Below are 21,719 nucleotides of genomic sequence, written 5' to 3'. Positions count from 1 at the left end.
ATATATATAATTTCTTAGTAGATGACACCTTTTTCAATACCAGGGAGCAGCAACATTGTTTCCTTCTCTACTGTTGTTTAAAAATACAGGAGTAGACCAGTTTAAGGAACACCAGAAGTAGTAATAGGAGCTAATGTCATGTGCTGTGACTTAAGGAAACAGCCATACTGTGACTGTGAATCTTCATGAGTCAGCTGCTTTGGATTATAATTTCTTAGTAGATGACACCTTTTTCAATACCAGGGAGCAGCAACATTGTTTCCTTCTCTACTGTTGTTTAAAAATACAGGAGTAGACCAGTTTAAGGAACACCAGAAGTAGTAATAGGAGCTAATGTCATGTGCTGTGACTTAAGGAAACAGCCATACTGTGACTGTGAATCTTCATGAGTCAGCTGCTTTGGATTAAAAGCCGCCTAGCAGATTGGTACAGCGCACTTCTGGTTGTACCTGTGTGGGTCACAGAGGCGAGGCCTTGAGTCCTGGATGTGGTCCCAGCCTCTGCCTCCCTGGGGCCCTTCTCTGCTTTGCTCCCACCCGCCACACACAGAGTCCTCCTCCGCCATTCCCTTCTGCCCAGTGTTGGAGCCAGCTGACTATGGACTGAATCCCTCCAACCCGTGAGCTAAATTACCTTTCTGCAATTAAGCTGTGACTGTCAGTTCTCGGGCCCAGTGACACGAAAGCTGACTAATATCAGGCAAAAATGAGCCGAAGAAAACCCTGAAGCAAAATCTTCCTGCTAAGGACAGAATTCTGGCTTCTGTCAGCGAAAATGTTTTCAAAGAAATAATGTCTGTGACGCTGGACTCAACAAGCAAATGGAATATATTTTTATTTACAGGAAATCTAAACCTGCACTAATTTTCTAATTCTGTTTGGTATTATCTAAAACGTATATGTTTAAATATTCACTCCTCATAAGAACTTCCACTGTACATTTAAAAACAAGTCACCTATAGTTAATGCCCTGTTACACTGGTGTTAATAATTTAGGACAGTGTATCTAATAGATTGTAAGAAAAATGAACAACAGCTCATAATTAAAGATGCTAATTCGGATAAGCCTTCACTAATTAATAGAGGAATTTATCCTTGGTACTTATTTAAACCATGATCAAGCACTGCTTATAATTTTAATCACTACATGAGGCAGCTACCGGGGTACAAATGAACACCATACTACACACGGCACCTCCCCAAACAAACCTTCCTGGTTGTGAGATTTATAAGCAATGGTAGCCATCCTTTCATACCACAACAGCTCTGTTTTCCCCACTCACAAATCAAGCCTGATATAAACCATGACAATGGTGATCATGACACAAATAAAGCCAAATCCCGGAGTGACGGGAAGGGTCAGCCCTGAAAAATGTTTCTGAAGAAAGAAAGGCTGAAAATATCGTAAACACAATCAGAGATACTTGCGTGCAGACAAAAGAGGCTGTGAAAACTCTCAGAGTAGGATAAAACCAAAGAAAGTTCCATGAAACTCCCTCAAAAATAAACTTCTGAAAACAAAGAGAAAACCCTGCAAACAACCAGGGGAATGAAGCAGAACCCGGGGAAAAAACAACTCAACTATAAGCAGATTTGGCTTCTGGAGCCTAGAAAGCAGGAGGATTGGGTGCATTTGTTTTCAAGTAATTGAAGAAATGAAAGTTAAACCCAACAAAAATATCTTGTAGAAATGAAAAGAAAAAGTCTGAGATTATTGGATGAATAGAAATTTAAACTATTTATTTTCATCAACTTTACCCTGAAAGAATGCCCAAGAAGACATTTTACACAGAAAACAAAACAAAAATGGAAGGCTTAGAACTTTGGGAAGAAAATAAGAACATAATAATGAATAAAATTATGGGAAATATAATGTACTATACTTCTTCTGAGTTTGTTAAATAATATTTGATGGTTCAAGCCAAAATGATAGGATATAGATATGAGGTTTATGGTGCCAAGAGGGAATGTTCCAGAAAATTATACTTGAAAAGCATGATGACTTTAGAGATTGACTTTAGGGAATAGAAAGCAAAGTTTCTACACTTCAATGAAAGTGATAAAACATCCCTGTTAGTAGACTATGATAAGTTAATTATTTATACTTAAATACCTACCAGCCTCTGAAAACACTGTATAAAAATGACGACTCAAAATGCTGTTAAAAAATCCTGAATGGAATCCTAAAATGTGTTCAAGTAACCCACAGCAAGTGGGGGAATGGGAAACAGGCAAACCCAAAATAAAGAAAAACAGAAAACAAACAAGACTGCAGACATGAGGCTGATATATCAGTAAGGCAGGTGAGAGTTAAATGATTGAACTGTACCACATGGCAGAGATTGGCAGAGAAGAGAGGATAAAAATCAAAATATAAAAATAGACTTAAAAATATGCTATCTATGAGAAATTCATTTCGTAGGTGACAACAAAAGGAGGCTGTAGTTAAAAGCTTGAAAAAAAAGATGAGCATACAGTAAAATGAAGAGGAAATGATTGTATTAACATCAGCAACATAGACTTTGTGACAAATCATATATCTAGAGGTCAACAGTAAAACAACCCCTAACCTGGAGGACAGAATGATATTCACATGTGTGAGCAACAGAGGCTCCTAACTCACAAAGCAGAAAGGGATGGAAACCCAAGGAAAAATGGACACAAAGGTGCACAAACCAGGGCACTTCCCCTCTCAACACTCAACCGCAACTGGTAAACGACGAGAAGCCACACAAACCAAGACATCAGCAACGGAGTACAACATGGACGACTACTGTGTGTGTGAGAGGAAAAACAAAAGGTTTTGTTGAAGGTGCTCAGTACAAGTGCACTAGAAATGTAATACAAGCCAACAAGTATATCACCGAGGCCGTGCTCTAGAGAAATGAAGACTATGCTAACGGATAACTGTACCTGGTTTTTATTATTTAGTTATTTTTTAATTTCTTAGGTACTGGGGATCGAACTTGGGACCTTGTCCTTGTGAGGCAGGGGGCAAAACTACTGAGCTAAATCCCTAGCCCTAAGTATCTTGTTCTTAGCTTTATCCAAAGAAGCAACTCAGGCGTCCCTCAGTGAGTCAATGGTGGAGAGGGTACCCTACCCACACCGCGGGACGCTGCTCAGCAACACCGAATTGCTAGCCTTCTCAACCACTTGGACGGCTCTCCACGGCACTAGGCAGAGTGAAAAGAATTCCAAAATATTACATGGGGAATCAAGTACAGATGAGGGTTATCAGAATTAGGGATCCGGGATAGCGGTCAGGAGGAAATAGTGAGTGAGATTATGCACGATTAATATTGTGTGAAACTGAACACACACGAGATAAACACGCAAGTACAAATATAGATTTTTAAAACTAGGGAAATCTGAGTAAGAGGGATGGGTTATATTGACATCATATCCAGGCTGCAATATTGTACCACCGGTTTACAAGGTGTTATCAATGAGGGGAAAGTGGGCAAAGGTGTAATGGCTGTGTCTCGATGTCCCCCCAAAACCTCATGCAGTCGTGGGTGGGCATTTCTGGGACTGACTCATGGTGCAGTGCTAGGATCAAGGGCACTAGGATTGAGGGCGTGAGTGCTGCTCTCCTAAGTTATCTGCATAACATAAAAGGGGCAGGGAGACTCCGTTAAGGTCTCTTGGTGCTTTTGCTTTTTCTGCTGCCATGAACTTTTGCCCTCTGCCGCCCCACCTTGCAGGGAGCTGATTGTGGACTGAAACCTCTACAAACTGTGAGCCAGTTAAAGTTTCCCCTCTGTAACTTTGTCTCAGCAACAAGAGGAAAGTAAGATAAAAGAGTACATCAGACTCTGTTATTTCTCACAAGGCCTGTGAACACACAATTATCTTTTACAAAAAGTTAAAAACTAAAGAGATGGAGGTATTGATGGCAAGAACTGGGGTGGTCACTGGTGGGTACACATTCGTCCAGGTCTATCCATTCGACACGGACAGAGCTGTGTCTGCCAACCATACTGCAATGAAAAAATACGCATTTATCTTCTATACTTGTTGCCCATAGTTTGAGATTTTCTAAAAATCCTTTCTATATTGATGTCTGGAAGTATTTTTCCTGTATTGACTTTTGGTACTTTCATAGTTTCAGGTTTTATATTTAGGTTTTTGGTTCATTCTGAGTAGATTGTTGTACAATGAGAGAAAGGCATTGAGTTTCAGCCTAAATATATTCGCTTTTCACACACCACTTATTTGAAGAGACTGTTGTGTCTCCAATGTATGAATTAGTTGGCTGTAAGTGCGTAAGGCTCTTTCTGGGTCTCTCCTTTTCTTTCGCCGATCTGTGTGTTTGTCTGCCAATGCCTTACTGTTTTGCTTACTTGAGCTTTATAGTATATCTTGCAGTTAGGTAATGTGATTGACTCTGTAATTTGCTTTGCAGAGGATGGATGTTTTGACCATGTGAAGTCTTCCAGTCCATTGCAAAGTTCTGCATTCTCTTCAACTTCTTTCATCAGAGTTGTGTAAGTTTTCATTGTATGGAGTAGTCTTTCACTTCTCTGACTAGATTTTAGGTTTTAGTTTTTGTGGCTATTGCAAGTGGAACTAATTTCACAATTTATTTCTCATCAATATTCATTGTTATATAAAAATGGCACTGATCTTTGTAATTGGACTTTGTGTCCTGTGGCTGTGTTGAATCATCTCCTGGTGGAATCTAAGAAACTGTACAGCAAAAGTAACAGTCCACAGAGTGAAGAAACAAGCTACACAATGGATGAAAAAATATTTCAGAAATTATTCATCTGACAAAGAATTAATATCCAAGAATACATAAGAAACTCAAAAAGCCCAATAACAAAAGCAACAAGCCAATGATCCAATTGAAGGTGCATTGATAGAAATAGACAATGCTCAAAAGAATAAATCCCAGTGGTCAATACGTTTATGAAAATCAAAATGCTCAATATCATTAGCCATCTGGCAAATATTAATTGAATCATTATGAGACATCACTCCAACCCAGTTAAAGTGGCTACTAGCAGAAAGACAAATATAAATAAATGCATTACAAACATTAGTAGGAGGTGGAGAAAGGACAAAGCTTAGTCCCCGTTGGTGGGAATGTGAATTAGTACAGCCATTATGGAGAAGGGTAAATGAAACCCCCAAGTCTAAAAGGTATCTGCACACCTACATCTACTGCTAGACCAATACTTTAGCCCAAAGATGGAATCAAACTAAATGCCCATCACCAGATGAATGGATAGAGAAAATGTAATATTTATACACCACAAAATGCTATTCAGCCCTCAAAGAGTGATAGCCTATCACCTGCATCATAGTATATGAAGCTGGAAGATACTACGTTAAGTGAAATAAATGAGGGAGAGAAAGGTAAGGCTCACAGTGCTTCTCTCTCACATGTGCATATTTATAAGTCAGTCTAAACATAGAACCATGGCTACTAGAGATTTGGGAGGAGGAAGAGTAGAAGAGGCTCAATAACTGGCTACTCCAACACAGTAGACAGAAGCAGTAAATTCTAGTACACTTCACCATGCTGGGCTGATTTTCATTCACAGCTTACCACATGTTCATGAATAACTGGAAGAGAGGAGCTCGAAGTCTCCAAACATGAAATAATGATAAGGAGATGGCAGGGGTAATGACCCTGATTTGATCAGTGCATATTGTGTATGGACATTGAAATATCACATTCTACCTCACAGATGTGTACAATTACTACGCATTAGTCAACAGTTGTTTTTGAATGATTAAGGAGAAGGAAATGCTAACCACACTAATTTGATCACTACACATTATGTCAGTGCATCAAATTATCATACAGTACCCCTCACATGTGTACAACAACATAATATTAACAAAAATAGTCAAGGAAAACACTGTCTACGTGAGAACTCTCCAAATACAGTGTCTCCATTTTTTCTAAGCCTCTGGGGTCTTGAATCTCTTTAATAATTGTAAAAGCCTTCCATACTCTGTGATGTTCTGTCTGAGACTGTCAGAGGTGTTCAGGGAATTTAATTAGAACGGCCCCTGTTTGTCCTGGTGTCTTCGCATGGATTTCCCTTCACTGGTGGCTGATTATTTGGACAGTCCTTTTCAACTTCCTCGTTTTCTACCCAAATGTTGAACCTAACCCCTTTCTATAAATTCCCCAAAGTGCCAACAAACCAAAATAATTACACATACTATTTTGGCCAAATAACTAGAATATTACAAAAAATGGAAAACCTTAACTTATACATCACAGATCCACAATCTCAATCTCCTTGGGCACCTCTGCCATGGGGAAATCAGCATGTGCTGACACTGCCCCTGGGGGTACCAGGCCTTCTCCTCACACCCTTACCCAAGACTCGTGGCTCCATTCCTCCATCTTTCTTTCCTCCCTTTCCGGGCTACAATCAACACTAAGCAAAGACAAAACCTAACTAACCATTCTTTTGGTACTTTCATAGTTTCAGGTTTTATATTTAGGTTTTTGGTTCATTCTGAGTAGATTGTTGTACAATGAGAGAAAGGCATTGAGTTTCAGCCTAAATATATTCGCTTTTCACACACCACTTATTTGAAGAGACTGTTGTGTCTCCAATGTATGAATTAGTTGGCTGTAAGTGCGTAAGGCTCTTTCTGGGTCTCTCCTTTTCTTTCGCCGATCTGTGTGTTTGTCTGCCAATGCCTTACTGTTTTGCTTACTTGAGCTTTATAGTATATCTTGCAGTTAGGTAATGTGATTGACTCTGTAATTTGCTTTGCAGAGGATGGATGTTTTGACCATGTGAAGTCTTCCAGTCCATTGCAAAGTTCTGCATTCTCTTCAACTTCTTTCATCAGAGTTGTGTAAGTTTTCATTGTATGGAGTAGTCTTTCACTTCTCTGACTAGATTTTAGGTTTTAGTTTTTGTGGCTATTGCAAGTGGAACTAATTTCACAATTTATTTCTCATCAATATTCATTGTTATATAAAAATGGCACTGATCTTTGTAATTGGACTTTGTGTCCTGTGGCTGTGTTGAATCATCTCCTGGTGGAATCTAAGAAACTGTACAGCAAAAGTAACAGTCCACAGAGTGAAGAAACAAGCTACACAATGGATGAAAAAATATTTCAGAAATTATTCATCTGACAAAGAATTAATATCCAAGAATACATAAGAAACTCAAAAAGCCCAATAACAAAAGCAACAAGCCAATGATCCAATTGAAGGTGCATTGATAGAAATAGACAATGCTCAAAAGAATAAATCCCAGTGGTCAATACGTTTATGAAAATCAAAATGCTCAATATCATTAGCCATCTGGCAAATATTAATTGAATCATTATGAGACATCACTCCAACCCAGTTAAAGTGGCTACTAGCAGAAAGACAAATATAAATAAATGCATTACAAACATTAGTAGGAGGTGGAGAAAGGACAAAGCTTAGTCCCCGTTGGTGGGAATGTGAATTAGTACAGCCATTATGGAGAAGGGTAAATGAAACCCCCAAGTCTAAAAGGTATCTGCACACCTACATCTACTGCTAGACCAATACTTTAGCCCAAAGATGGAATCAAACTAAATGCCCATCACCAGATGAATGGATAGAGAAAATGTAATATTTATACACCACAAAATGCTATTCAGCCCTCAAAGAGTGATAGCCTATCACCTGCATCATAGTATATGAAGCTGGAAGATACTACGTTAAGTGAAATAAATGAGGGAGAGAAAGGTAAGGCTCACAGTGCTTCTCTCTCACATGTGCATATTTATAAGTCAGTCTAAACATAGAACCATGGCTACTAGAGATTTGGGAGGAGGAAGAGTAGAAGAGGCTCAATAACTGGCTACTCCAACACAGTAGACAGAAGCAGTAAATTCTAGTACACTTCACCATGCTGGGCTGATTTTCATTCACAGCTTACCACATGTTCATGAATAACTGGAAGAGAGGAGCTCGAAGTCTCCAAACATGAAATAATGATAAGGAGATGGCAGGGGTAATGACCCTGATTTGATCAGTGCATATTGTGTATGGACATTGAAATATCACATTCTACCTCACAGATGTGTACAATTACTACGCATTAGTCAACAGTTGTTTTTGAATGATTAAGGAGAAGGAAATGCTAACCACACTAATTTGATCACTACACATTATGTCAGTGCATCAAATTATCATACAGTACCCCTCACATGTGTACAACAACATAATATTAACAAAAATAGTCAAGGAAAACACTGTCTACGTGAGAACTCTCCAAATACAGTGTCTCCATTTTTTCTAAGCCTCTGGGGTCTTGAATCTCTTTAATAATTGTAAAAGCCTTCCATACTCTGTGATGTTCTGTCTGAGACTGTCAGAGGTGTTCAGGGAATTTAATTAGAACGGCCCCTGTTTGTCCTGGTGTCTTCGCATGGATTTCCCTTCACTGGTGGCTGATTATTTGGACAGTCCTTTTCAACTTCCTCGTTTTCTACCCAAATGTTGAACCTAACCCCTTTCTATAAATTCCCCAAAGTGCCAACAAACCAAAATAATTACACATACTATTTTGGCCAAATAACTAGAATATTACAAAAAATGGAAAACCTTAACTTATACATCACAGATCCACAATCTCAATCTCCTTGGGCACCTCTGCCATGGGGAAATCAGCATGTGCTGACACTGCCCCTGGGGGTACCAGGCCTTCTCCTCACACCCTTACCCAAGACTCGTGGCTCCATTCCTCCATCTTTCTTTCCTCCCTTTCCGGACTACAATCAACACTAAGCATAGACAAAACCTAACTAACCATATTTCCACTTCTAGAACATATAGCTCAACTTTCTCATGGTTACAGCATCCTCAGAAGGATCACATAGCTACGAGATTTTATCGGATGTAATTTATAAATATCAACATCTTTTGCTGCTGTTAGGTCACTGAAAAGTTAGCTAGCCAATGAAAACCTTTCTACATTTGGAAAAGATTTTTTTAAATTTTTGTTTCAATTTCAAATATTCTTTCTAGGCCCTATAGAGAGGTAGCATGAATGTCCTTACAATCCATGTGGGACAATAAAGCTTCATGGAATACTTTTGAATGCTGCATTTCAGAGAAATACCGAGGGAAACAGTGTGGGAAAATAAAACCAGTCAAGTCCATGTTTAAATACAGTCATATTCTCCATTCCATTACTAAGAGATACAAACCATAGGCCAAATTCCGCCCTAGGTTATATATATGCTGTTCTTTCTGGCTTTAGTGCGAACTGTTCATGTATAACTGAAGGCATCAGTTAGCCCTTTGGGCACAAAAATGATACTCACAAAAAAAGCAAAAATAATCTAAGTCTTATTATACTTGGCTTGTAGGTGAAAATGATACAATAAATGACAGTTCCATGAGATAATAGAGGTTTTAAAAAGCACTACCATCAAATTTTAGCCATTACAAATTTGACAGAATTACCAGAGTGGCATTTTGAAAGCTAGAGGTTCTGAAAAACTGAGTAGCCATGGGAAAATACTCTTTTTATATCAATTTTTAATTTCAATAGTCTATATAATAAATGCTATCATATTTGTCTTTTGTTTTTATATACTGTATATTTTATAGCTATTGGGTGCTTTAAAATATTAGACCGATACCATTCAGATTTCTAAAAGTAAATACCACAGTATGACATGAAATATTCTTTCTATACACATTAGCTAAACAAAGCTTTTTTGTGTCTACATCATATATATTGGGTATATATTAATAATAATTCATGTCTACACAGTTTAATAGCAATTTTTAAATAGATTCAATCAGAAACAGGTAAGAAACCTTGGGTTACCTGTTAAAAGGAAAAACAAAAGAATTATAACTATGTAAACCTCTCTGGTAGATTTTTTCAGCCACTTTTGTCTGATCCACAATATATGTATTTCTAAGTTACTTTTCACTCCCCACATGTCACTCATCTGTTCCTCCTGTCTAGAATTCCATTCTTCATCCTCTTCTCCACCGACCAACAGCCTACTTACTGTTAAAGAGCCAGTTAGCATCACTCCCTCTTTATTCCTTTTCCCAACACCGGGGTTAATGCTTTCCTGTCTTGATTTCTGGTTATGTTGTTCTTATGGACTGCTTAGTCCACAGAGGAAGGACAGTAAGAAGTAGTGCTTGGCGCCCACCACAGCCCAATGAAGACTTCCTAGGGCGTGGGCATCAGAATATCTCCTGCCATTTCTTGATAATATTAAAGATTCCTATAGTTGAGGATTTCTCCTGTGAAGTGAGGTCCAGCTCATCACACTACAGGTGAAAAATGAAAAATGTGACTTTCTTTGAACATCCCTATTGGGCAAATGAAAGCACTACCCATGCCATTATGCCAGCCAGAAAAGTAAGATTCATTGACAACTCCCTTCCCCCTCAACTCTGCAATCCTTCCATTAGCAAGCCCTTTGATTTTAACTCTAAAATTGCTATCAAAGCTGCCTGTTCACTCTTGCCTCTGTAATCCACATTGTACCACAAGAGGACCTCACACCCCTCCCCTTTTGGCTTCATGCAGCCTGCTTCCTGACGGCAGCCAAAGTTGTCTTCAGCAAAACAATTGGCTCCCATGCATCTTTCCCTTCTCCTTCCTCCCACACCCATTTCAGTAAAATCCCATTTAAGAAATCATAACATTTCCAACAATGCTCCTTCAAACATGGTCTCTTCCAACAGTTTGTCCTCATTGCACACCAGACTCCCTCTACTTGCCACACTGTGGCCACATGCAACACACTCGCTTTTACAAGAGTGTCTGTGTGCCTGCACTGCTATGGACTGTTCTCCACTCTTACGGATGAGTCCAACGCAGTCTTTGAATACACTGCTGTCAACTGAACTGTGTCTTGTGAATATGACCTTACTTGGACAGACAGATAGCCCTTGACTTACAGTAGAACGCTCCCCCTGTTAACACGTAATAAGTTGAAAATGTAAGTCAAAAATAATACACTAACTACCAAACATCCCAGCTAAACAGCACCACATTCCATTAAGTATTGGTGGTTCACCCCTGTGATCACATGACTGACTGGAAACTCCGGTTCACTGTCTCTGCTCAACATCCCAAAAGAGGGTCATAGTGTAACTTTCTAGCCTAGGGAAAGATCAGAATTCAGTGTAAGGTTTCACTGAATGTTTAATATTTTTACACCCGCATAAAGTCAAAGCATGCGGTGTTATTTTGGCAGTAATCAAGTTGAATCTTCAGAATTAGGGAGGACCCTAATCCAGCAAGACTGGCATCTGTACATGAGAAGAAATTGCTGACACTCACAGGGAGGAGACGGTCATGCAATGAGCATGCAGAGTCAGAGTGGTCCATCCACAAGCTAAGGATGCCCAGGGCTGCTGGCAAACACCAGAAGCTCCCAGTGGCAAGGAAGGGCTTTTCCTATAGCTTTCTGGGAGAGCGCAGCCACACCCACACCCTGATTTCAGACTTCCACTCCCAGAACTGTGACACAGTAATCTCAAGCCAGAGTTTACAGTGATTTGTTAGGGCAGGCCTAGAAAACTAACACACATATTTACCATAATTTCTTTAAGTAAACTTCTTTGACCTCAGTAAATTGACCAAGTGAACCTGTGAGCCCTTGGAATTTACCCCAGTTCTGCTCTGGCTTTCTTTGGTGTAATACTGGTCATCTGTTCCTCCCAGTCAACTATAACCGGCTCCCCGAAGGGGCTCTAGGGCCGTGCTGTGCTTTATCACACCCTGCCCCACGTGTACACTTTTATATGTAAGATGCTCAGGTTCAAGTTTGTTTCCAATCTGTAATAAGTATCCCAACATTTAAAGGTGTTACATAGTTTTGGATTACACAATTTGTCACTGTCAAAAATCAAAACTTGCCTTCTGACTGTGTATATTATATATTTTGAAATCACATTTGATAAGATGTCCAGAGAATGCTTGAATGGCTTTACCTTTCTGCATACTCAGGTAGGAAAACCTCCTCCACTGTGCAACCCAAGCTAGATTTGTGTGGCCTCATCCAGGTGACCAGGGGAATAATATTTCTGTAAGCCATTGTAGTCTAATTGACTGCCATAAATCACAGAAATATTGAACAGAACTTACATAAAATTGCACTCTGCCATGCATGTATACCATTTTTAGTAATGAGAGATACAGTCACAAAATGAATTGACTAATTGTGTGCATTGTGAAAACATGTGAAAGATTAAAATATTTACATTACAAATATGTACAAAACATATACATGTCTAAAAATTAGGTCTACATTATGTCTTTTTTTATATTTGTGGGTTCATTTTAGGTTCTGCTGTTGTTCAGAGAACTTTGCAAATGATTCTTTAGACCTTCACTGTGACCTCGGTTTTTTTAGCCATTTATTATTTTTACTTAAAGGTCAAAAAAACTTAACAAGTTTAGGCAGGTAATTTAAATTCCTGAGTGCCCATTTTCCTCGTCTCAGGAATGGGGATAATGTAAGTCAATACCATAAAACCATTGCTAGCATTTGAAAAGTAGGCACATAAAATGTTCAATATAGTACACTTCAATCAGTCTTCCATAATGGCAGCTATTCTAATTTGTGATTGATAATACGAGAAACTGCATTCATTCGGTTGATCTAAACTTAGTTCTGATTTAGCCAAAACTATTCAACTAAGTTAGGTGATACTCAGTGAGATAGAGGATTTGCACAGTGTTGGACACTCACATGCGTGCATTTTTACATTTTGCACACATGGTTATAACTAAAGGCAATGAAAGTTATTACAGGAATGGTATGGTTGTGATGCTCTTGCAGTGGTACAAGGGTTGGGGTAGTGACCCTGAGGAAATCCCACAACCTCGAGCATTCTCAGCAGATTGGGGAGGAAACACCTTGGCATGGGTGTTTCTTCACCTCAATCAACAGAGATGTGGACATGCTCTTATTAAGGGTACATGTGGGTGTGCACAAGAGATCAATTGAAAGACTTTGTTTCTGTATTCTTACAAATGTTGTTTCCAATTGTATTTTCTTCTTCTCAGAGCTATCAATAGTCTTCCTTTTTTCAGACTGAATACATAAATCAAAAGTACATATATCATGAACAAACCATGATTATGAAACTCCTATCCTTTATCTATCGATTCCTAAAGCCTTATTTACCCAAGCTTTTCCATTCTTTGAATCAGATTAAAGCTGCTCTTTTTTCAAGCTATTTCAGCCAGAACTCTGTAGCTCGTGTGTCATCAATGTGTTAAAACAAAGGGCCTTCAAAACAGCGTGTTGTTCCAGTGTTGTACTGTTTTGTCAGTTTGGGATTATAGTAATTGTTTTACTTAAATTCTGCATGATCACTAGAAGTGTGACTGGCCTGATAATTCTTGGATGCTACTTATAAAATATGTGAAACCAATTAAAAGTGAAGACTATTTTCACAGGAAACTCTGAGGCTTTGCTTTTAAGTACATGTAACTACATGCATACAATTTCAAGTTGTTTTACCTATTGATCCATAATAAAATGCTAAAGGAGATTTACTGTACATATTCCAAAGCTTAAAAAAGAGAGATCTTTTAATAATAGTAGGTACCGATCCAATAGGAAAACTAAGATTTTAAAAATCTGCTAATATTATCAGTGTTCCCCATTTAACAATAAAAAACACAAATTGATTTTTTCCAGTTTTAGTATAAAAATATGATATAATGAACTTCAGCTTGATATAATTTGAAATAGTCAATACATTAAACCCAGAAGTAAAATTTAAATTGCCAATCATGTCAGATTCAAGTCTCTGAATTAATATTAATTTAAAACTTAATCATTTTCCAACAAGATTCACCTTTAAAATACTAGTTTTGGGCTAAATGCTATTAGATCCATCACTATAAAAATATTGGACATTTTTTGTTTAGAAAATCAGATTTCTGATGTTCGGTATGCCTGGCTCTTCCTAAGATCTTTTCTGCCCACTGATTTAATTATTTAAAAATCGTTTCTTCACTTCTGATTTTGGAAATTAGAAATTCAATTTTATTGATAGAAAGCCCATATAATGTGAACTAGCGGAGATAAAGCATCAGGTTGGATTCATTAGGTTTATGTCACCTAGGTCTTTGGAGTTAAACTCTGATTTCTGAGTGATTGCATGTATAGAAGAACTTTTTTTTTTTTTAAACACACAAAAGCATGCTACATAAATTCACTGATTTGTAGAGATAGAGGATGTACAGAAAATATGCACACACATTAAGTATGGCCTTGCAATGGGAAACTTGACTAAACTAGATTATTAATTGCCAAATGCTATCTTATCCAGGCCAGCCAGAAGTCTGTAATCCGAAAATCAGAGCTGGGATACTATCGCAATACAACAGTAACCAAAAAGTTACTTCTCTCTGCAAATGTTCTCTGCAAGTATATAATAAAAGAGGAACAAGTTGCATTTGTCTGTATCCTGACCACACACTCTACCAAAACAATGTCTGGTCTAAGTGTGAGACCTCAGGGAAGAGGAGCGACAGCTTCCTTAACTATTGTCTGGCCTCCTGACTTCGCCACCCACCTCCCAGGTGGAACTCACAGGGCTGTGCTTACCAAATCGAATCTTCTCATTCAAAGTGTGGAAACCAAGCCGAGTGAAGTTCTTAAGACCGCAGAGCGCTGTCCCGTTCCCCGATGTGCACTCCCTGCTCCTGATCTCTGGCCTCCCCACTACTTCTCAGGACAGCGGTTTAAAAACGAGGCCGTGCCTATGACCTGGGTTCTCACAAACCCCGCCTGTCAAATATACTCAGTCTGGGGTCCAATATAAGGGAGCCGATGCAGTTCTCCAGTTGAGGGTAAATAAGTACACTTTCACTTTCATTTGAGTCATGCAGCGCCTCCTAATGCAGGGTACTCCGTCACATTCAGTAAGTCTGGGGTGATTATGAGGTATAATTAAAAAAGAACACTTTAAATCTTTAAAATTTAAAAATTCTGACTGTTTAAGTTCTCAAAACTATGTAACAGTAAAGGAGATACCGACTGCCCTGGAGATGCTCCTCCTCACCTCAGACGCACTATTACCCCGTCGTTCTTGCTGCTGTCTGGAGCACTTGCAGAAGTCCTTTCTCATGCATGTCTCTGGTTGCACTATTGTGGCTGCCTCAGTGATCTGAACTGATTTAAAATGTTTCCATGTGACGGTCATTTGGACTTTGCAGCAGAGCCAGAGGGCACACGGCGCCAGACCCGTGAGTAAGGTGCACGAGAGGACGCAGAGCCACGTTTTTAGGAGCTGCCTTTCCATTGGCTGGCACGCAGCAGTGGCACTCACCGCATTTTTTATCAGACCTCATGAAGACTCTCGTGAACGAGAACCTCAAAGACTGCTTCGGAAAGTGCCAAGAAGGACGGGATAAGTGTGTCTGAAGCAAAGGGCAGCACTTGGCGTTATTTTTACCAATGCCAAATTGTTTACGACAATAAATGCAAACATTCACTGTAGTTGTGATCGGCCCTTGTAAATTCTCATCTGAGCGGCGTTTCTAATGTGTATGATTGTTTGGGTCTATAGCTCTAAAATTTATCCCAAAATTGGAAACAAAAGAAATGTACAAATTGGAAAGGATATATTTTTTTCTCTGGAGAATCAAACAGTTATGAAATAAATCACTGTCATGAAATCATAAGTACTTTAGCCTTTTCTTGAAAGAAGGGGAAGATTTAAAGATTTATAAAGAGTTTCTGCCTCAACTCGGCAATGGCTCATATTGGCCAGGCTCTGGAAGGATTCTATCGCTGACTTCAATAGGCCCGTTAAGAGCGTTTCACTCCCGGGAGAGTCGTTCAGCCGCAGTGTTTCTTTGCATTCAGATTTTAAACTTTCTTTGTAAAGCTTTTAATTTACTACTGCCTGCCAGAACTGAGCACTGTTTTGCAGAATTAGGTAAAAATATTTTTTAAAAAATCATTGTTGATACCAAAATGTGCAGTACACTCACCTTGTGGGCCTTTTCTACAGGGTAACTTTCCTCAGCAATCCCCCATCTCCCTCTCTCTCTCTCTCTCTGTTCTGAACATTACACCTCAATTCAGCTGCTGGACAGTGGTCAGAACGGGCCCTTACACAGCAGGACAAATGTGCCCCTCATTTGTGAGTAGCTGCACCACAGAAAGCTAGCACTTAGAGACTGAAAGGGTCACAGGGCAGGACAGGCCTGCCGCAGACCTGACCCACCCTTTGTGTGTCCTGTGGCAGAAATGCTGCCAAGCACACCCACTAAACCCTAACCCTAAGCAAACGTTCTCAGTCCATGGAGCAGACCGTGCTGATGAGGTGTTACTTTGCCAGTGCTTTCTGAAACCCCATCTTGGTTTCTTTCTTGCATTTTCATTTTCCATTTTCCCCCAAAAGCCTTTGATGCCAATGCATGGTGGAATTTCATAGCTCTAATCAGGCACAACAAAGACGCGCACAAAATGTATTTGAATTGTCAAGAACAGTATCCCTGTGAAACTAACACTTGAAAGCCAAACAATTCACAAGACCCTCCAAATAGGATGACTCTTGACCTGCGCAAAAAGCACGTAGGAGAAGCAGAAGGTAATTTTCATGAAAAGTGCAAATGAAAATTAGGGTGCAAATGTCTCCTAATACAACTCGGGGTGCATGGGCTGCTGGGCATTCGCTCCTAGGAAAACACCTCCTGGCGGCTGTGGTTGGGAAGAGGAAGGTGGTTCAGGGTGGCACTGACCCACAGCAATGCCCGGAAGAAACAGAAGGGTAAACTGCGCCTCTCTTTCAGGGGCTGCAAAACCAGACATCTCATCACCATCTCCTCCTTTCACAGTTTCTGAGGCTCATGCGAGCTGTGGTTGACAACTAAAATAATAACATAACACCTTTTGAGTGCTCAAGTGTAAAGTTCATTAGTTCTAAGGTCATCATTTAATGCAACAGCCACATTTTATTCACATCATCAGATGCTATCTGGGAGAGACAGCTGTAAAAACTCCGGCAACGGTTTTCAGACTGCCGTGACCAGCAGAATTATCACTAGACCCCAAAGGAGATTTTACATACTTTTAAACAAAAAATAAAATATACCAAACAAGTGCAATAAAATAAATGAGTATATTATTTCTATAAGTGGCACTGTCCTTCAGCTTCTGGGAGTTTTTACAGCAGTTTTGGAGAGAGGCAACTGGTAGAATACCGAGAGATATCAGGTCATTGATGTATTAGGGTCATTGAAATATTTTTCTTAGTTGTCTTTTCCACGTCCCTGAAATGTACGGGACACAGCTTCCGATGCTGAGTATAGATGCCATTTAAAGGAGAGAAAGGAAGGCAGATTCTTGTGTTTAACCAAATGTTAAACATTTTTTATTTTACTCACCTGCACACTAAGATGAATCCATTTCTTCACAAGAATTCTCCCCAGTGTCATTACTTTTATTGGAGGCTGCAAACCATTTACTGTACGATAATAAAACATGGTCTCTTTCTCAGACGTTGTAAGTTTGAACACACTCTGCCCATCCACCGTCTTTTCAATAACACACCTAAGGAAGCAACCAGGAAAGAGAGAAAGGTCAGCTTCCGACCAAGCAGACACACAAAGGCACTCCCCATTCAAGATTGTACAACTGTGTTTTGGGGATTTAGCTCAGTGGTTCCAGCACCTGCCTTGCATGTGCAAGGACCAGAGTTCTGAAAAAAAAAAAAAAAAAAAAAAAAAAAAGACAGATGGTGCAAACGCGACCCCCAAGCCCCACTCCACATAGTGTACTCTAAGAGCCCGGGTGAATTATACCCAAAGCAAGCTTTATTCCAATGAAGAAGCCACTTTACTTCCATAAAAAATGGAATACTTATTTGCCATATATTTCCCAGGCCTCAACACCCTTTGTTAGAGATTCACAACGGAAACAAGTGGTTGAATCATCCTACAAAACTAACGTTCGGCCTGTCGGCTCACCAGTCCCTGTGCCATTTCTTTGATGGGAAGTGGTGTGACACACGACATCCCACTCAGGTGTGAAGTCCCCAGTGCAAATCTCTTTTATGGTTTTGTTTTGTTTTGGTTTTGGGTTTTTTGAGACAGGGTTTCACTATGTAGTTGAGTCTAACCTGGAACTCACTATGCAGCTCAGGCTGGTCTTGAACTCACAGCGATCCTTCTGCCTCAGCCTCCTGAGTGCTGGGATTACAGGCATGCACCACCTTGCCTGGCTAAGTCTTTCTTTTTTATGTAAAGACAATTTTGTGTCCACAGCAGGTGCTACCTACTGTTAGCCCCACAATCAGAAGCGCTCTATTTAACTCCCTTGATGAAATGGAGAATGGACAGCCACAGTCTCCACTTACCTGGCACCCACCTGAAAGACAATGGGCTGCCCCCTCCCCGTGAGCACAGAGCCCACTTGAGGCCTGACATGATGCTCATGATCTTGGGTGAAAGGTCATTCCATCTTGTAAGGACACAGCATTTTGAAAAACTAGAATTTTTCTTAGAAAATGTCTAGGCCTTGTGTTAGGCCAATCATCAAACTACATTTCAAAAGTCCCTTCTGTAGCTCCTGTTGGGGCGCGCATGCAGACCCTGGGTTTCTTTCTTTACCCGAGTTCTACACACTGAATCAAGGTGTCTCTACACTTAGGTCTGACCCTGGACCCCCATCCCCGCTCAAGGGTATTGAAGGGGCTGTGGGTCACGCTCCCTTAACGCTCTTATACGTAAATGAGAGTGAGGATCCATCCATCTTCTCCCTTAGAGTGGGGGTATCTGAGAATACACGCCTGCTTGGCAGACAGGAGACCATCAAAAGGAATCAGATTCCATTAGAACCCATTCAAAAAAGGCTAGATTTGGGCCAAACAAGAAATATTGCTGAAGATGTTTAAAGCTTTCCTGAACAGATAAACATTTAACAAATCATTTCTTCTCATTTGCATCTATTTTTCCCCTGAGCTGGGAGGTCAGGATAAGATTGTGGGGCTCTGACAGCCACATTTTTACTGAACTAACTTACTGTATTTTGCACATGGATGTGGTAATAAAGATATGGGACAAGCACATTTTTAATTTGGGCAAATAATTTTAGTTAACATGGTTTTCTATAAATGCTGTTGCCGTCAATTCTTTTTTAATCCATCAGATTTGGGTATTTCTAATTTGGTAGAATGAAAGAGTTTCTCTTTATCCTCTGCTTTCAGGTCTTAAACAATCTAAGAAGAGCTTGCCTCTGTTCATTTTTCTTGAGTTTAAATCTCCTAGTGAGAATTCGATCATTACTCAAGATTGTATTTACCAAATGCAGACTTATTTCCCCAAGCTTACTGAAAATGCATTTCTTAATATGTTATTGATTATCTTCCTTGCTATTTTGTTTGCTTGTAAACATACTAGCTTTGGTAGATAATAAATGTGAGAGGAAGGCAGGTAGCAAAATATTTAGGAACTGGATTTATTCTGCTCCTGAATAAACAATAATTGGATAATCCAGGCTTTGTTTGTTTTACTTATCTAGTGCAAACACCCCGAAAATTCCCCCAATCCCCATAGGTATTTTAGTTTTGAGAATGAAAATGACCTTGACACAAGCAAGGATCTCTCAAAACCATACACCATGGGCTACCATCTCTACAAATACCCCTCTGTCACTGTTTATACAAAGCAATGCCAATAGAAGATTAATTCGGTACAGAGATGTTCCTGTAAGTTTAGGAGAAATATTTTATTCTTGCCTCATTTTTCAAGAGACAATGTTTTAAGACTCTTCTGGTGCTACTTCCATAAACGGAGTAGCTTGGATTTACTGGAATTTCCAACAGTAAGAAAGCAACTTTTTTCATTTAGGGGAGCTATAAAAATAAAGAGAATGGTTTAAGATTTTCTCTTCACATTTAAAACAAAATGAAAATATACAATCTTTCATTTGAAAATTGAAACTAAATGAAAATGGAAAATTGAAGATGTTCAAGTCGTATTTGCTTATGGGGTGATAAAACTTCGCTGGTTTATTGTGTAAATTTTTTGATATGCAGCCAACATTTTCACAAACCGAAAATGTCACTGGAAGAAGGGTCATAAGTCCACAGGAAGAGTAAAACTAAATTTTTAAAAGCTTCAAACCTGTCCTATTTGTTAAAATTTCCAGGTTGGCTCTATATTACTTAGGGGAAATACACTGGACATCAGTTTGGGAAAAGACTACGGAACGAAAAATAGGGGGTTAAATAAACTAATAATAATCACAGTGAGGACGCCTCACTCCACACTCATTTTGAAGACATTTCTGCTGGGATCAAGTGTATGAAAGCTTTCTAGAAATCCTCTAGCTTATCTATATATTTCCTAATTAGGAGATGAAAAACACCACAAAGTAAAAGCCGAAAGCTATATACTTTCGGAGATGGAGGGTTATTCATACACGCAACTCCTCTATTACTGAACATCTTGCATGAGTCAAAGAAAAAGCTCTTTTGGGGGAAATTGGGAGGAATAAAACACAATTTTAAGCCTTCAAGAGCTATTGGCTGAATAAAAAATTTACTTTGTTTATTAAATAAAGGTAGAACAAGACTTGCAATTATTAGTAGTTTGTGTTACTAGAGCCCGTGCCTGCTCTCACTGAGCTGTTCAGCAACCGCAGGCGAAGACCAAACGCTGAGGTAAACTATGCAGAAGGAGGTGTTTCAGGTGTGAACTTGTCAGCCTACGATCAAACTATTTTAACACATTCTTTTCCCATGCTCCACTCGTTTATAGGAAAGAGAAAACTCCCTGGGGAAAAACAAAACAAAACAAAACAAAACAACTACTCAGATTGTGAGCTTGGAACGGGAAAGACTGACAGGATAGCCAAGGGAAGGGGTTCCCAGGCTGAAGCCTCCGTTTCCAGTTTGGACTTCAACTTGCAATCATTTCCGCTACAGCCTCATTTTGCAGGGTCCTAGGAAAACCGGAACCCACCCTTCTACTTACATTTCACCTTCTTGCTCAAGTTTCAGCCACACAGCTAAAGTAAATGCTTCACCCAGCCTCGGAGAAGGCAGAGAAGGGAAGCAGTCCTCGTGCTTTCCAAAAATAAAACTCGTAGAATTGCCAGGGGAGTGAGGACGCAGATCGCTCTTGTCCACTGCGATGCAGCTGCTGGGACCCGCGGAGAAAAGGGCTGTGTAGGGAGGAGAGGATGCGCGGTGCGGACAGTCCTGAACACAGAGTCTCTGGGTACAGAACTGGAGCCTCTCGGCAGCCGTGGAGCCGTCACAAAACATGCTTGGGCCTGGGAGGCCACACACGGCTTGGGTGGGCATGATGGAAACAGCCTTGAAGGCGCCCACGTTCTCCAGTCTGGGGAAGCGGCCCCTGGAGGCAGCCAATGATATGGACACCACATAGGCAAAGATCAATGCTTCGATGACCCGGAAGGAGAAGCGGGAGCCCAGGGACAGAGACAGGCCGCCCATGTTTACAAAAGAGCACCCTCCTCCTGGAGAAGCCTTCCTAAATCGATCGTCAGCTCCACGCGCACCGCTCGCCAGCAGGACTTCCCAGCAAGGTACTCCAAGCGCTGTGGCGATACTCGGTCGTGGGGAACGGCGCACACGTTTCCACACTAAGGGGGCAGTGAAGATGTTCTTAGTGCTGTCGAACACACCAGCCCGTATCGGTGCCTGGGAATCAAAAACACAGCAGGTCAAGGAGAAGCTAGAAAATTTAAGTTCATTCTAAGCATAAGGAACAACATTGG

At 40.0% G+C, this 21,719-nt stretch overlaps 1 protein-coding gene across 1 annotated transcript in view; it reads right to left on the bottom strand.

Moving 5' to 3' along the window:
• Nucleotides 1-21,507, bottom strand: part of Ush2a (usherin) — a 678,059-nt gene extending 656,552 nt beyond the window's left edge. The window contains exons 1-2 of the mRNA XM_033762039.1: nt 20,951-21,507; nt 17,360-17,525 (exon numbers count right to left, since the gene is read on the bottom strand). Coding sequence (XP_033617930.1) covers nt 17,360-17,525; nt 20,951-21,435 — 651 coding nt within the window. The 5' untranslated portion in view covers nt 21,436-21,507. The remainder of the gene's footprint in view (nt 1-17,359; nt 17,526-20,950) is intronic.
• Nucleotides 21,508-21,719: the final 212 nt, after the last annotated feature.

Source organism: Fukomys damarensis, unplaced genomic scaffold (genome assembly GCF_012274545.1).
Source record: "Fukomys damarensis isolate Sample0158 unplaced genomic scaffold, DMR_v1.0_HiC HiC_scaffold_11, whole genome shotgun sequence".
NCBI classification, from domain to species: domain Eukaryota; kingdom Metazoa; phylum Chordata; class Mammalia; order Rodentia; family Bathyergidae; genus Fukomys; species Fukomys damarensis.
The sequence above is the reverse complement of the archived record's forward strand: the minus strand, read 5'-3'. Positions and strand labels throughout refer to the sequence as shown.